The 15,751-nt window shown below is 37.5% G+C and overlaps 1 protein-coding gene across 15 annotated transcripts in view; it reads right to left on the reverse strand.

The window, feature by feature from the left end:
* RBMS3 (RNA binding motif single stranded interacting protein 3) overlaps positions 1–15,751 on the reverse strand; it is a 703,891-nt gene that overhangs the window by 308,187 nt on the left and 379,953 nt on the right. For all 15 annotated transcript variants that reach the window (XM_086850705.1, XM_086850694.1, XM_086850656.1 and 12 more), the window contains one exon: positions 11,056–11,114. In XM_086850705.1, coding sequence (XP_086706831.1) covers positions 11,056–11,114 — 59 coding nt within the window. The remainder of the gene's footprint in view (positions 1–11,055; positions 11,115–15,751) is intronic.

Below are 15,751 nucleotides of genomic sequence, written 5' to 3' on the forward strand. Positions count from 1 at the left end.
TAAAATATGTTGAAAGAGTAAACCTAACTTTTGTAGGTTTGTCTCACAGAGCTATTGGAGTATTTTGAAAAGGTCAGCAAGCCTGTGGATAAGGGTGATCTGGCTAATAGAGCCTGCTCAGATCTCCAAAAGATGTTTGACAAGGCCCCCACAAAAGACTTCTTAGGAAACTAAGCAGCCATAGCTTAAGAGGAAAAGTTCTTGGGTAAACAATTAGTTAAGAGATAAAAACAGAGTGTGGAGGGCATGATCTTTCTTACAAGGGGGAAGGAAGACCAGTGGACTTCCACAAGGAGCTTTGCCAGGAACCATACTCCATATCTCACTTCTAAATGACAAGAAGCAGCTAAGCAGTGAGGGGACAAGATAATTTAGGAGACAGAACAGGAGACGCATCTTTGAAGAGCTGCAGAGAATCTTATTAAAGTAAGAAACTGGGTAATAAACCAGAAGAAGAAATTAAATTGAGATAAATGTAGTGATGCACATGTGAGAAAACACTGGCTTTACATTATGATGCCCTTTGAAATGTCCATAAAAGTGTCAGCTCTCTATTTGCTCAGAAAGGTAAATTGAATTCCAGGAATTATTACAAAAGAAGCAGAAAGCAAGGCAAAGAACACCCAGCAGAAATGTCTACATACATTTCCCTGTCAGCACCTCCTTTCCCATAACTTTTGGACAGACTGGCCCTGTTCAAGCAAATTTGACAGAGGTAGTAGCTTCAAAGATTTTTAAATTCCAAAACTTCAATCTCATTACTAGACACTGGTGAACACACAGCAGAAGTTTGTTAATCCCAGCAGCCTCAGAAGGACTTGTTGCACAGCATACACCTCTCTCTATTAAGTGTAACAATTTTACCACCTCTGCAGTAAAAAACCCATGAAAATAGAGCATGGCAGGCAGAGCTATGCAATTCTTTCTGATGTAAGAACTTAAATTCACCCAACTTGATAAATATGTATGTGTCTCCAAAACTCAAAGCATATTTAATGTCTGTTCTATGACTTACTTCTCTAATAACTGTCTATACTAGCAATAAAATCTATTTCTATTTGAAAAGGAAATTACTAAAACAATGTCCAACAAATCAACAAAAATTAAACACTAAAATAATGAGCACAGTTTTGGTGGGTTTTTTTTCTCTTAGTTTTGGGGCTTTTTCTAAAGATACCTTCCATCAATTATGTGGAATTTACCCTGCAATTTACTGTGGGCTGAAGTGACTGACAAGAGCAACCAAGATACCTCAGGCAAACCAGGTCACTCAGACCTTTTTCTTGCTGTTTTGTGATTAAAGGCTGACCACAAAAACCTTTACTTTCTGCAGAATGACATGCTTGGTTGGTTAAATATGCAGGCAATTAACAGAGATAACATGCATTTAAATGGAGGTCCCATTGACCCCCATCTCCTGACTGCAGCCTTTGCTCTGAAAGCAGACAGCTTAGCAAAAATATTCAATTAATAAAAAGCCATAAAGGGCAACAAGTCCATTTCAATTAATTTAAAAATAGTGTTTACTGCTCCATATTTAATAAGTTAATAAAAAACAACAGCACAACTAATATCACAAGAAGCAAAGGAACGTGCCTGAAAGATCTTTATAAGGATCATATAAAAATACTCAACTCTTTTTCTCCCTTGTTTACAATAAAACAGAACATTCTATATGCAATGAAACAAAGAAAGCCTGTTTTCTTTATACATTTGAGCCCCTTCTTTCTTGCCTCTGCCCATGTCCTGTCCCCAAGTGTGATGCTACAGCTTGCTGCAGTGACTCCCATCCCTCTCTTCAAGCATTTCCTACTGTTTTCACCCTCTACTCTCATACCTATATCTCCCTCCCAAACTCCTTGTTGGCCAAAACCAGACAAGATCTGGTTCTACCATCGAGGACCAGCTAGTGAAATGCTGTAGTTACTTCAGGTAGACCTAAACTAAACATCCTTGTAGTAGGACAACTGAGTGTCTATTCTACATAATTGCCCATTTTCTGAAAATATTTAACTTCTTTCTGTTTGAAAGTCCCAGCCTTCTTTTGCTTTAAACGGGACAATAAGTTGTAAACTTCTATGTGAATTAAAAATTGACATCTTGAAGACTCTGAAATTGGAAACCAAACTATGAAAATTTAACCATTTGTATTTTTTATTAAAACTTGCAATTTGGGGGTCCAGAGAAACCACATATCACACCACTGCCATCTAATGGAAGAAAACATGAGCCAATTATTCATCCTGGGGAAGACCCAGTCAGACAAAAACTATTTCATCAAGTAGGAGAGTCATTTCTAGCACCCCTAACATGGCCTCCTCCTTTACTCATCTATAAATTTATCTCTCCTCAAAACATTTTGGGTTGAAAAAATTCACTAAATGTTATCCAAATGTACAATTATTCTCAGGAGAGCTGAAAGACTGGTTTGTTTGTTTGTTTTGTAGAGGATTCAGTCATTTAAAGAAATGTCATTTAACTCCATTCAAAATCCTAATATTACTTACAGTACCTAAATCGATTGTGGACCCAGCTCTTTTTCAAAGATCTGGGCTGCAGTGTCCATAGGACAAGGTTGCCTTTCGGTTGTTTTTTTTTTTGGTAAACTACAATTGTTTTCTTTACTTTTGATTAGCACCTAGAGCATTAGTGCTCACACAACTGTATATGGCTACCACAGCCTAAATAGATGGAGCAATATTATTAATGCCTGCCAGTTCCTTTCCCAGAAGTGGTGTGGGTGGGTATTTTGATCAGAGGAGGGAACTATGTCTTTATTTCCAGCGGTTATGATTTTTCTCTTGTGCTGCACATCTATTCCTGTTCAAGCAATTCTAGACCATCTCCAGACAGGCAGCCCTCAGACACCCAGAAAGACAGATGTAATAAAAATGAAGGCACAGTCTCTTAGCGTTTCACAGCATGCCCTCTACCAAGAAAGAGAACATTGACTTAATTCACTTGGGTAAGCAAATGCTACTCTTTGAAACAAAAGCAGGGGAAAAGCGAGCAGTGACCTCTCTGCTGGCAAACCACAGAAGTGAAGTTGCATTGTAACTCACAGATCTGATTCAGAATGGTTCCTGTTGAGTACCCACGTTCAATAAGAGCCTGTCAATCGGATTCATTATCAAGTTGTCACTATATCAAGGCAGCATATGTTTGGCATATGCAGTATACTCTGAGAGAGCCTAACGGAGTAGGCTCTAGCAACACTAAGGAGCTGGGCACTGCCCTCTTCCACCTGCCTCTGCCCTGGGTTTCTACAGCTCGGCTGTTGTGCTGAAGGCCTTGAGACTTTTGAGAAGTAACTTCTGAACAGTGTACCATCACTTTTAGATGAGATGACTTGCCTTCAAGCAACCAAAGGCCTAACAGATTTACTGGTGTCTAGGGTGCTGTATCACGGCATCAGAAAAAAAAAAAGTTTGAGCAAATATTCTTCAAGATATTTGAAAAAGCCAAGGCATTGTAAGGAAGCTTTCAACAAAGCTGATTATGAGCCACTGTTCAGATAAAAAAAAAATTTCTTCTGTTCATTTCTATGATATGAAATAGATATTTCCAAGTCTGCTGAGACCACTAAGAGCCTACTAGCATTACCCAGTCGCAAAATGCACTTCAAGTGCATGCCAAGCTATTGGCAAAGTTTTATACAGACCAATGAATCAAAACATTAATCACTGTGTACAAATGGAAATTTTACTTTTTTATTTCTCTGGGAGGAAACAAAGTTAAACCAATTACTTGTCAGTGATATGGGCCTGCAGATTTTGGAAGCAGTAAATTAAGAATAATCACAGATTAGATATGTCACAGAATACTTGAGCATCTTGGGCCTCCTTACAGAAAATATTTGCTAGGGCATGAGTTCATTTATGAAAAGATAATGACCCAGGAATTTTTTTCCTTAATTGCAAAGAAGCCATTTAAGAAAGTGTCTGGGGAACTAATTAGGAAGGAGTTTCCTCTGTAGACGACCCGGCTTTAAACTCAGTAAACATCTTTTAGAGGTCCTGCTTAGGCAGAGCACTGTTTAGAGGCAGTCAGGAATGTTTCCTGAGATGCAGCTGCATTTTGCAGGCATTGGGGTGGGTATGTCTCTGAGTCCTCACCACGGTGACACACTGGCCAGTGCTGGCATGCTCCAGCTATGAGTACTTGCTGGGCACAACTCATTGAATTATTTCCTATTTCACTTCAGCAGACGTGAAAAGCATTCAAAAATATACAGACAGAAGAATCTCTGCCTCTAAGCTAAAATGAGATTTTGCAAAACACATGCACATTTGCCAAGACATAATAATGCCTGCTGGCCAAGCCAACAGGTGCCAGGAAAATTGCTTTGTTATGATACCTAAACACCCATGAACATATCATCTGTAAATTCAAGGAGACAACTATGTAGTTATTTTTAATTTATATATACAGCTTTCCCACCCCCCATATAATTTCTGGTAACTTCTTAAAGTGGTCAGATTTAAAAAGCATCATAGCTCATGAGCCCAGAGATCAAACAAGCTTTTACTTGCTAAACTTGGGTGTGAATTTACACTTCATTTGTGAGGGAACAACCTCATGTTTTTTTACTGGCAATTCCTTTCACTTCATTTTGATGTATACCTGCCATCATGGTGTTTAGATGTCTCCTTTAGGTATTTTTTCTTAAGTCTTGACTCTTGGTCTCATGTTCCATAGTAATATCACTTTTTAATTTAAACAGAAAAAAATATTATCTCAACCTTTACTTATAAAAACCATAGGAGTGAAAGTAAAAAAAAGCACTAAAGTTTAACAAACCTCCCAGAAATAAGACTAAAAACACCTCCAAATATTTACAAATCTTAAACAACTAACTTCATGTTGTTTAATGTATCTTATCAAAACATGCAGCATTGCAAGTTTGCTTTTTTCCTTTCAACTGTTTAGAAACAAGGACTCAGTGATGCTGTTGAAGACTTTGTCCTTGTATCTCTGGAGATTTGTTTCTATCAGCTGGCTTGCTAACCAAAAGTGGTACAGCTCAGCATAGTTTGTGCTCTCTGTACAGGAGACCCAGGAACAGAAGGACCATGCTGCAGGTCAGTGGTGAGATGGACCAGCAGAGCCACAGACAAAACTTGCTGAGCTCCTGCCACACCCTCACAGCCCATGTCCAGCTTTCACAAACACCTCACTGTCAGAAGACCTGCTGAATTAAAATATTCCACATTGCTACACTTTTAATAACTTGAGAACTATTATGCCACTGGTTATATAGTGCTTTGGATTGGATCAAAAAGAATAAAAAAATAAGAAATGCAAACAAACAAAACTAATGCACAAAAAACCAGCACATCTATTGCTACTCTAGCACCGAAAACAGGACTGATTTATTAGCTACACAAGTCTAGAATTTCAAAATTAAATAAGTCTGTTTTACAAATTATTTACTTTCTACAAGATCCATTTCCCCTTGAAGCACACTGTGCATGCCCTCCTAGTGTGAACAGTTTACAGTCTGTGATCAGGCACAGACCTACTTGTCTGGATTTTTTTCTCTCTCAAAATGGCAATTCTGAGAATCATAAATTACACAGCACAGTTATTGTAATTCGAGCTTACTCCCAATAAAAAAATTTATTAACTAAATAGCTTTCTATGTAGCATAGCTCTTTCTCACCAGCTTATTATTTTACATAGACTTGCTTCACATTGTTAGTCATAACCAAATTGTGCCATCTTAAGTATAAGAAAATTAACTAAAAAATATAAAGTAAAAATGCATAATTTAACATAATCACAAATAACCTCCACTTTTCATAGAAAATGTCCAGAGAATACTTCATAAAATGTGGAGTTTTGAAAGTATTTTATCTAACACACATACCGAGGTATATCAACTACATGTATATAAACTCTGTTTATCAGAACACCAGAGCAGAAACATCCAGCTCATTAAGCCCCAATGCATTAGAGCACTTAGGGATGCTGGTGAGCTTAAGCATATGAGTAGCAACACTGACACAAGGCAGGACAGACTCCTTTTGGGAGATATGAAACACCATTTTATCGTGCCATTCCAATTATCTCCAGTACTTATAGTAAGCCTCCAGTTATTCCATTTTTGTTACACAAATAAACTCTCAATTTATAAAATAGGTCATGGTAAATTTTTCGTCCTGGTCTAAAAACAGCAAGGCAACTGGAGAAATAAAATTGTATGTGATATATGGTGGGTTAGCACAGATGACCTCATGGCATTTTTTTATTTTTTTTTTTTTACCATAAACCTACCACAATCCTAATGAATACATATCTGTATCCACAGTTTTCATATTTTAAAAATAAATAGATCATTGCTAAGAGTTTTCAACTAGGAAAATGTCATAATGAAATACTAAAATTATAAAGTCACTATAGTTCCCCTCATCATGTTAGACACATTTCTCTCCCAAGACAAACACTGCTATTCAACATAGCAAGTCACCCATGGTTTGAAAAAAATACACATAAAATGAAGAATATACCGCTGAAGTGTTCATCTCCTACAAATTACCGTGATTCTTAGGTTGTATTTGTTAAAAAAAAAAAATTTCCACAGGTGGAATTTCAGATTTTTAGTCATTCTCATGTACTGATCTTCTAAGGTCCTAACAAAATACTCAAAATCATGCAAGCCCCTGATTAAACCAGGAAGAAAATCTGCATGCATGCAATTACAGTGTCTGCAAGGGCAGACGCAGATGACAGTAATTCATACTCTAAGAAATGGGCTTGTGCATTTGGCAGATTAACTGTTCTGTATTCCATTGCTATGAGGTATGGAAACTGTACTGCGAAACAACCATTACTCATTCCCTCAGCTCTGAGCACGTAGGTCTATCAAAGGCAAGCCAGGCTGGAGAGGGTGGGGGGCGAGTGCTGGAAAGAGAAGAGTCTACACGTTTCAGATTAACGCTTCTCTTGAATGGTTTCTTTTATTTCATTTCCCCCACTTTTTAAATTAGCAAATACAGTAGGCCCAGAAGGGGAAATGTGCGAGGGGAAGAGGGAGAGAGGGGAGGGAAAGGGAAAAAGCAAAAGCAGCCAAAACTCTCCAACTTGTTCATTAGGGGTTTTGTATTTGAACATCTGAATGAATCATGTGTCTGTTTTTCATTATTCTCCATATGTATTTGTTCTTTGCTTTGTTCAGAGATTTCTGGCCGTTTTGTCATGACTGTGCTTATTTTGTTTTATATATTGTTCTGTTACAGGGTGATTGTTACTTCTTCTCTGCCTCACTTAGCAGTTACACCACCAACAAAGAGCAATCTGAAAATGAGAGGTTATGTAAAAAGGTGTCCCTAGCTAACTCCCTTGCAGCCTATATGATTAATTTAGGTCTGACTGCTTAATTCAGACCAGGGAGAAATCCTTAGATAACACTGCTCCTTATCATGACAGGAATGTTGTGGGTATCTTTTTAAAAATCTGAGGAACAGTGGAGAATGACTTAAAGTACATCACTGAATGTTTTCCTCATTTCTCCAAAAGGAAACCTTACACTTCTTGCTAAGCAGTAACCTGTTTTAACAGATCTGCTCTTGCATGGAAGTTTTGAAATAATTTCCTTGCTAAATTAAATATTTCTACTTTCAGCTTTTCTCTATACCTTGGTCAATACACAAATGACACTGAAATACATTCTGAAATCACTAATCATGTCATAATTTCTATCATCTCCTTGAATTTAATCCACCTTACTTCATTGGATACACATCACAGGATGATATGCTCATTTAACAAGATAATCTCGTACTTGGCAGAAAGTGAGTGAGACCCAAAAGACTGGAAAGGAGCAAACAGGTAGTGTGGGATTTTTTCCCTTTTTGTTGTTTGAATACTGGGGTTTTTGGGTTTGGGTGAAAGGTGCATTGTGTTGGCCCAGGGGGAGGTTGCTGCTTGCTGTTGTTTTTTTCTGGGTTTTTCTAAGGAATAGGTGTAAACTCCACAGTTTTAGAGACAGTTTCAACTTCTGGAAAAATCTTGGAGCAAACACTTGTATGAATCCATTCACAGACCTCTCAAAGGTGGTGATTAGTCCTATGCAGCACAGATTCAGAAAGAGTAAAAAATGTCATATCATAATTTTGTCTAAAAGTATGTAACCAGCCTTATGAATAGCTCAGTAATATATATTTTAGTTAAATCTTGCTTCTCTTTCATAACTTGAGCAGATAGGAGAAAAAAGGTCTAGCTGAAAATGCTGTGAAGTAGGTGTCAAACTGATTAACAGATCCAATTTTAAAAATAAGTTCTCAATGGCTTAGTACTGCACTACCTGGTGTACTGAGAGGGTTTTCTCCAAAGTCTTCCCCAGGTCTGTTATTATTCACTCTTTTCCACATTATCTTGTCCAGTGGATTAGAGAAACCATTTATTTACTGTGAAGAGGATACTAAAGAGGTAAGTGCTGCAAGCACTCTGGAGGCTTAAGATTATACTCAAATCTTAGTAAATTAAGGAGACCACAGGAAAAAAATAGGATAAAATTCAATACAGACAAATGAAAAGTTCTAGCTCTAGGAGGGAATAATCAACAACCCAGAGCAGAGCACAGAATAAGGAATGCCTGGCTGGCAGCAGCACTGCAAGAGAGTAACAAAACCAGGAAGCTATTCTGAGATATTCTGTGGCTGCACAAAATATCTCAGCACAAACCAGCACCATTTTCCTCATGCAACACCCTCTGCCTCAGAGATGCATCTATATTTTAAATACATATAAAATTATTTATATGTATCAACAAAGAAAAGGGTTATGTGATCACAGAGAAGACAAATGAAACCCTTTATAATGTTCAAAATTATCAGATTTAGGCCATCTAAAATCCTCTGCCCAGCTCCAAGATCTTCAGGTAAGGAGTGAGCTGATTAGAGAGACCAGCAAAGTACAATATATTGAGAAATGTAAAACAAATTGCCTTTAAGGAAAAATTTAAAGAACTAGCGTGTTCTAACTAGAAGAACACACTAGCTTAGTCTAAGGAAAAGATAAGGTAGATGCAGATCAGCCTTCACATATATATGTTTGCTGCAAAAAGGAAAGGAATAAACTGCTCTACATGTCCACTGGGGATAAGAAAAGAAGCAATAGATTTAAATTGCATCAAGAAAGATTTAGGTTAGACATTAGGATATGCTTCATTATAGTGAGGAGAGGAAGTGTTATCACAGATTGCCTGAGGAGCTTCAGGAATCTCTACCACTGGAGGCCCTCGAGTGAAGGTTACAGAAATACTCCTCAGCGGTGGGTCAGAGCTGATCCAACCCCAAGGCAGGACCTGACCACTTCAGGTCCCTTCCACTTCTGATTCCTGGGAAGCTTTTTCTTTTTTCTTGGCAGCCTTACTGAAGAGAAAGGAAATTGTACCCAGCATTTAAAGCAGTAAAAACAAAAAATCTATTCTTTTTTATGCCATAAAGCATACTGTTAATAAATCCAATTATGTTTATGATCTTTTAATGGCGCTACTTATGTCATAAAGATCCATCTCTGAAAATCAAATAGATACCTCTGCCCTACAGTGTAATACAAAAGCATGAAAGCAAACTAACAGAAAATACCAATTCATTGTTATATGGCTCCTATTAAAATTATCTTAAAGCTAATATACAGAACACTAAACCCAGACATTTTTCTTTCTCAAAATTTTACCATTCATATTCTTTACAATATTTTCATTTCACGTTTTGTGTTTCACAAACAGATCCACTCCTTCCCTTGTTTACCACCGGCAATGGGAGCAAAGGAAGTTTTGCTCACAAGAGTATTGCTTTATAACGCAATCAAAAAAAAAAGCAAAAGTACCACCAAATCCCAAATACAATGAGATCTTATTCCTGGTTTCAGATTCAAAGAAAGAGAGTGATGTTATCAGGATTCTGACAGATGAGTGCCCCGAGGAAATCAAACGCACGTTCAGGCAAAAGCAAATGCACAGCAGTGCAACTTGTGACAACAGCCCATGACCAACTGGGTCAGTGGGGTTTTCTAAGACTAGAACTGCAGTCTTCCAGTGTGCTTTTCTCCTGAATACCTAATGAGTGCTGGTTTTGGCAGGCAACAGATAAAGTCACACGCTTCTACAAATCTCAAAAACATCTTTGGTATGAGATATTTCTCCCATCTCATAATTTCCCCAGAACGCTTCTCTGTTGCTTCTCTTCACCCCATATCCGGCCACTCACAAAATAGTCCTAAACTGCAATGCCTTTTCTTTTTACTAACACATATAGAAATGCTATCCAGGATGTGCTTCTTTTCAGGAGAACCCACTCTAGTACATCTTATGACTCCAGAAGTTTTCTGTACACCTCTTGTGGAAACCTACAGAATCATTTTAAGGCACAGTTTCGCCCCCACAGACTCAGTGACACTGCAGACTCATAAATGAGTAACCCATTTTAGTCCTGAGATACTACTGCACACATTAGTCAATATTTTCCTCAGCAAATATAGCCACACACACACACAAAACATCCTATATTACACTTAAAAATATTTTCATACATTAGCAGAAATCTAGCAGAAAAATTAGGAACATAAAACTGGAAGAGGAATTATTTCTATATCTTGGTATTGCAATTTGCAGATCTATTTGTGTTATAAAAAATACTTTCTTCTTCCATTAGCATATGCCAAGACTTTGCAAAAATATAAAAATTAGACCAAGTTTTCCTTGGGAAACTTTTCCCAAAGGTTTCTCAGTTTTATATAAGAAATCAATTTGCATCACTGATGATATCATTCAAATCAGACAGCACTATGTGGTTAGAAGGTAATTTACTCTTCTGCTGAAGCAATTTGATACTTGTTCTGATTTGTGATTTTCATTTTGTTTGTTAATGAAAAAAATTAATGAGCAATGTTACTGGAAGCACAACTCAAAGCTTTGGCATTATTAAATATGTTTGTAATATACTGTGCATTATGTTGATTGCACAGTTGGAGTCAGAGCTTTGGCAGTCAAGCCACCAGTCAATCATTCAAACTGATAATGAACTCACAGGGTGGACACTTTGCACGTACCTTTGCACTGATTTGTGTTTTTGTCAAGAATTGCCTTTGTGGATACAATTTTCCCATACCTATGGAGAAAACAAAAATCAGAGGTACAAGTTACTATATTTTAGTAAAGCACATAGTGATTTTTTGCATGCATATGTAACACATATCCTAGGAAGAGGTCTAGAGCTTTTCAAAAATGTTCATGAGATAATCCTGGAGAGATCCCTTATGCCACTACCTCAAACACCTTTATAGCTCCCCTGAAGAGCCCTTGCCACAACCTGCCCATCTCTGGTCCATGCACTGCCAGCATAAATGCCAATCATAGTAAGGATTTTAGAACACTCACACTAGTAAAGAGGCTTCTTTGACTAAATTATTTTAAGTTTGTTTGGTTTAAATACAGATGGACCACATTCCTTCAGGATTAACAAAAATGCAGGAATTATGGTCACTTTTTATACACAGGCACGCACAGCTGTGCTCATGTGTGCATTCATGTCTATGTATATACACTCTATCTAGTTTGGATAAACAGAACCTTGGAGGCTTGTGTGCATCTCCCAGCTCTTTCCAAGATGAATGTTAATACTCATTTGAATTTATATCACCTCCCGTAGATAGCATGGCACTGAACTGCAATTTGATAGACTCAGCACGGTGAAGAGGGAATTCCGGCAGCTACAACTTGTTATATAAAGCAACTGGACCATAAAATAGGTATCTGTGTTTACCTCACAGAGGTTAAGACTAAAAGCACAGACTTAATAATGAGTATCACAAAATCTTGGAAAAAAAACCACAGAAGATAGAACTTATGGATGAACATAAGACATCAGAAGAATAAGTGAAATAATTTTATTTCTCAAATCACTGATGCATCTAGGTCTTTGTTGAAGAGAACTTCCCTTAAAATGCCCTTTCCCACATTTTTAAAAAATCATTATTGATATTGTGATATATTGGGCTTTCATTTTGAGGACTTTTCCATGAAACACAAGTTTCTACATCCACAAAGGACATATTATTACAAAAGGTTTAAGAAAATTGTGTCTTCTAATGGCAAAGCAACACCCATGAAAAATAACCCACATCAATTATAAACCATTGAAACATATGTTAGACAAATGCTTATTTGGTTTATCTTTATTAACAGCAATATAAATTTGATGTTAGTGACTTCTACTTGAGATACAGAAATCAGATTGTGGAAAACCTTGCTGCTATTTCCTTCTCTGCCTCAGGAGGAAATCAATGTCTCCCACTATACAGAAACTCTAAGGGCAGCTAGAGCACTGTACCACACACTCTTCTTTGTCCTATGGGTCTGTAAAAATGCTCAGGAAACCATTTAAAAAGAAAAAAATAAAGAAAAAAAAAAAGGGGAAAAGACACACACAACACCCCCCCCAAAAAAAGAACAAACAAACAAAAAACCAAAATGCACACAAAGAAACAAAAACCAAACAAACAGGGAGACAAAGAGAAAACGGTACGATAACTTAGAGTGTAAAAGAGATCCTTGGGTTTTACTCTGGGATCAAGAAAACACTTAAATACCTCACAAAAGACAGTAGCACCTACAGGAAAGACTGGGAATGGCCTAACTAAACATACTCTTTGATACCAGCAAAAATATGAGACAAAATTCTCAGCTGAAGTTTCCATACTGCAAGTGACATGTAGCCATTCAGTTGAAGATAAAGGGCACTGCCTTTGCCTCTCTCTCTTTACTCTGCTTTTGTGAGTGATGCACAGTGAGATTTTACGTTTCAGTGTTTTTCCTTTCCCTAAGAACTTGCAAACACATTTGTTTCCATTTGACTTTCATTTGAGGAGGAAAAGCATGTTTGACTTCATTTTTTTTCAGACTGCAACCAGTCAGGAGGTGGAGGAAAAACTGACCTAAGGGTACTAATAATTTGTGAATACTAAGTCAAGCCCCAATTCAGCTATCTTTTAGGAACCAAAAAAAAGTCATACAACCCTTCCTCCCCTCCACCCCCTTTTTTTGCTGATTCTGTAGACCAGAATGATTTTGGGCTCTGGAGGCAGGTACAATCCATTGTTCACTGCACTATGATGGGTACATGGGCAGGTAGTTGAGAATCTATTTTGCCACAGCTGGCTCCACTCCAACCAAATACATAACAGATTTAATGTTAGCCATGATATCATATGCTTTTCTGACCTCAGGTGTTTCCAGAATTGGGGCCTTTATACTCACTCATGTTCCACTTAATTTTATAATTCTTTATGTACCCAAAGTTGACTTTGGCCTCTACAATATTAGAGTATATGTCTTAAGAAGGGAAAGAGAAATTCAGTTAAGTGATTTATAGCTGTTCAGTGGGTCAGCCTATGCAGCAGGAAATTTGGCTCGTGCAGTGCATCTTCATTTATTTGATTTACTTAGATTTAATATCAAATACATTAAAAACATGCAAAACCACACCTATCTTGTACATTAATGCACCTCTGACAGATAAATGGAAAAAGAATCTAACAAAAATCAATGGCTAACCCGCAACAACCTCAAATAAAACACAACCCCTACCAAAACTTCCACCACCAAAAACCAACACCCAGCCTCGATTTCAGTCCAGCCACTGCTAATGAATTGATATGTTGTTTCATCCAAGTCACCTGAGAGCTAGAAGTTTACATTTCTTGCCGGCAGAGACAGGCATTGGTGGTACCCCAGCTTTTATTACAGATTTCACAGAGTTATTTGCTCTGAACTGCAATCCTGCAAACACGTGGTTATGCTAGAGATTTTACTCACAGAATTCTGTTCCATTCAGGAAATGCTTCTCACCACATTCCAAGTTATGTGCACACCTTCACGTTTGCAAAGGCAGACATCACGGTGGTAAGAGGCACCACAATTACAAACACTGTTATAGGCAATTAGCCATATGTCGGCGATTTAATCTACTGCTATAAACCCTGAGTGCTACCACAAGAAAGTAATTGGAATTAATTTGGACACTGTTTTACTAAATATTTCAAGTAATTATTTTACAGTAATCAGAACATCAGTTCTGATGAAGAATGCTAGCTTGTGTGCTGCATGAAATCAGGAAGGTATTTTGTTGCTACAGATGCAGTCATATTTCTTTCGCTCATGTGTGAAGTGTGGTATTAAGCTATAGCTCATCTCCAAAGTTGTTTGGCTTTCTGCTTGTTTTATCTTCAGTTGCAGTTTGATTCACCCAGAAGTACAAAAAAAAAGTATTCAATGGGAATGTTCACAAAATTAGGATAAAATACATCACAAGAATTTACCTCCTGTTTTCTTGTATTTAAATGGAAATTATTACAAAATTCAACAGCCTGCACACCTGTGTGTTACAAATCATAAATGTAAAGAAATAACAGGTACAGTCTCCTTGTTATAAAAAAATGTAAGCAATATTTAATTTTCTCTTGACTACAGTTCATGGAAGTACTCTTTCAAAGACAGTGAATCAAAAATTCTGGTCATAAAAGGATGATTGTAGAATTGAATTCACCTCAATGCCATATTACCAACCCTTCAAAATAATGGCTGTATCATTAAGGATAACCTACTGCATCATGCTGTCCAAGGAAATGGGTGTAATGAATCTGAGAAGGCTACCTCGAGAATGTGCCTATTGAGCATCTAAATTGAAACTGCTCAAAAGGTTTCTTCCTGAAGTGTTGTCTGAATGCATAGTAACCACTAACAAAATTGTTCAAGTGCTTTTAAAAATCCTTGTAATTGTTGATATTGAATTATTTTTTTATTTTTTTTTTATATAATAGTTTTCATGCAAAACCAGGTGGTCAAATTTTGAAAGAGTTTCCATGTCAGGAGCAACTGCACAGACTAGGACTTCACCACATCAGTGAAGAACCCATGCAGTGAAATAGTGATTAGCTGCCTTCACTGTTTCCCATAATATATAAGGGCTGCCCAGAAAATTATAAAGTTTAAAATCTGTAGGTTCCAGAATGGAGAGCTACTTGGGGAACTCATTGCCGCAGCCCATGCCGATGCCCCAACAGAGACATCACTACAAAAAGCTATTGGATAGCTCCTAGGAGAGAAAATCTGTCATGAAATTAAAAGCAGACATGTTTGTGTCCAAGAAGTCACATACTACCAAAAACTGAGAGGATACCAGAGTAGCATCATCACATGTTGTCCCAGTTTTAACATCAGGCACCTTTACTTCCTGCTGCTGAAACAAATTCCTGTCTGGCCCAGCCCAGCCCAGCCCAGCCCTTTTTATACTACAAGAAAACATTCAGTCGAGGGTGGAAATGCCTTCTTACAAACATAAACAATTTTACTTTATCTTGTATATAACAGTGAAACTGTTGAAGTCACCTGACATACTCTACTAAAATTACAAGGGTCACTTAAAAACTCTTCACTTACCAACAGCAGTAACTGACACCATGTCACACAAAAGGCAGAACTAAGAGAAGAGCCCACAGAGCTCTGCACAGAGAAACCATCTCCCTCTTCAGTCCAGTCCTGGCTATAGAGCTATGTCAAAAATCACTCTTGAGAGCCCCATCCCACTGCACCCCATATTTTCAGACTACTCAGCAGGCTCAGGAAAGATGCAAGCAATGCAAAATAAGCCCTTAATGTATGTACATCAAAGCAGATCACTTTAAGAGCTTTCAGGCAGGCGGTCGATCAGCACTTACACTACAGACAAAGCTCAACGTGATCAGTTCC

Source organism: Cyanistes caeruleus, chromosome 1 (assembly GCF_971803275.1).
Source record: "Cyanistes caeruleus chromosome 1, bCyaCae1.hap1.1, whole genome shotgun sequence".
Taxonomy (NCBI): Eukaryota; Metazoa; Chordata; class Aves; order Passeriformes; family Paridae; genus Cyanistes; species Cyanistes caeruleus.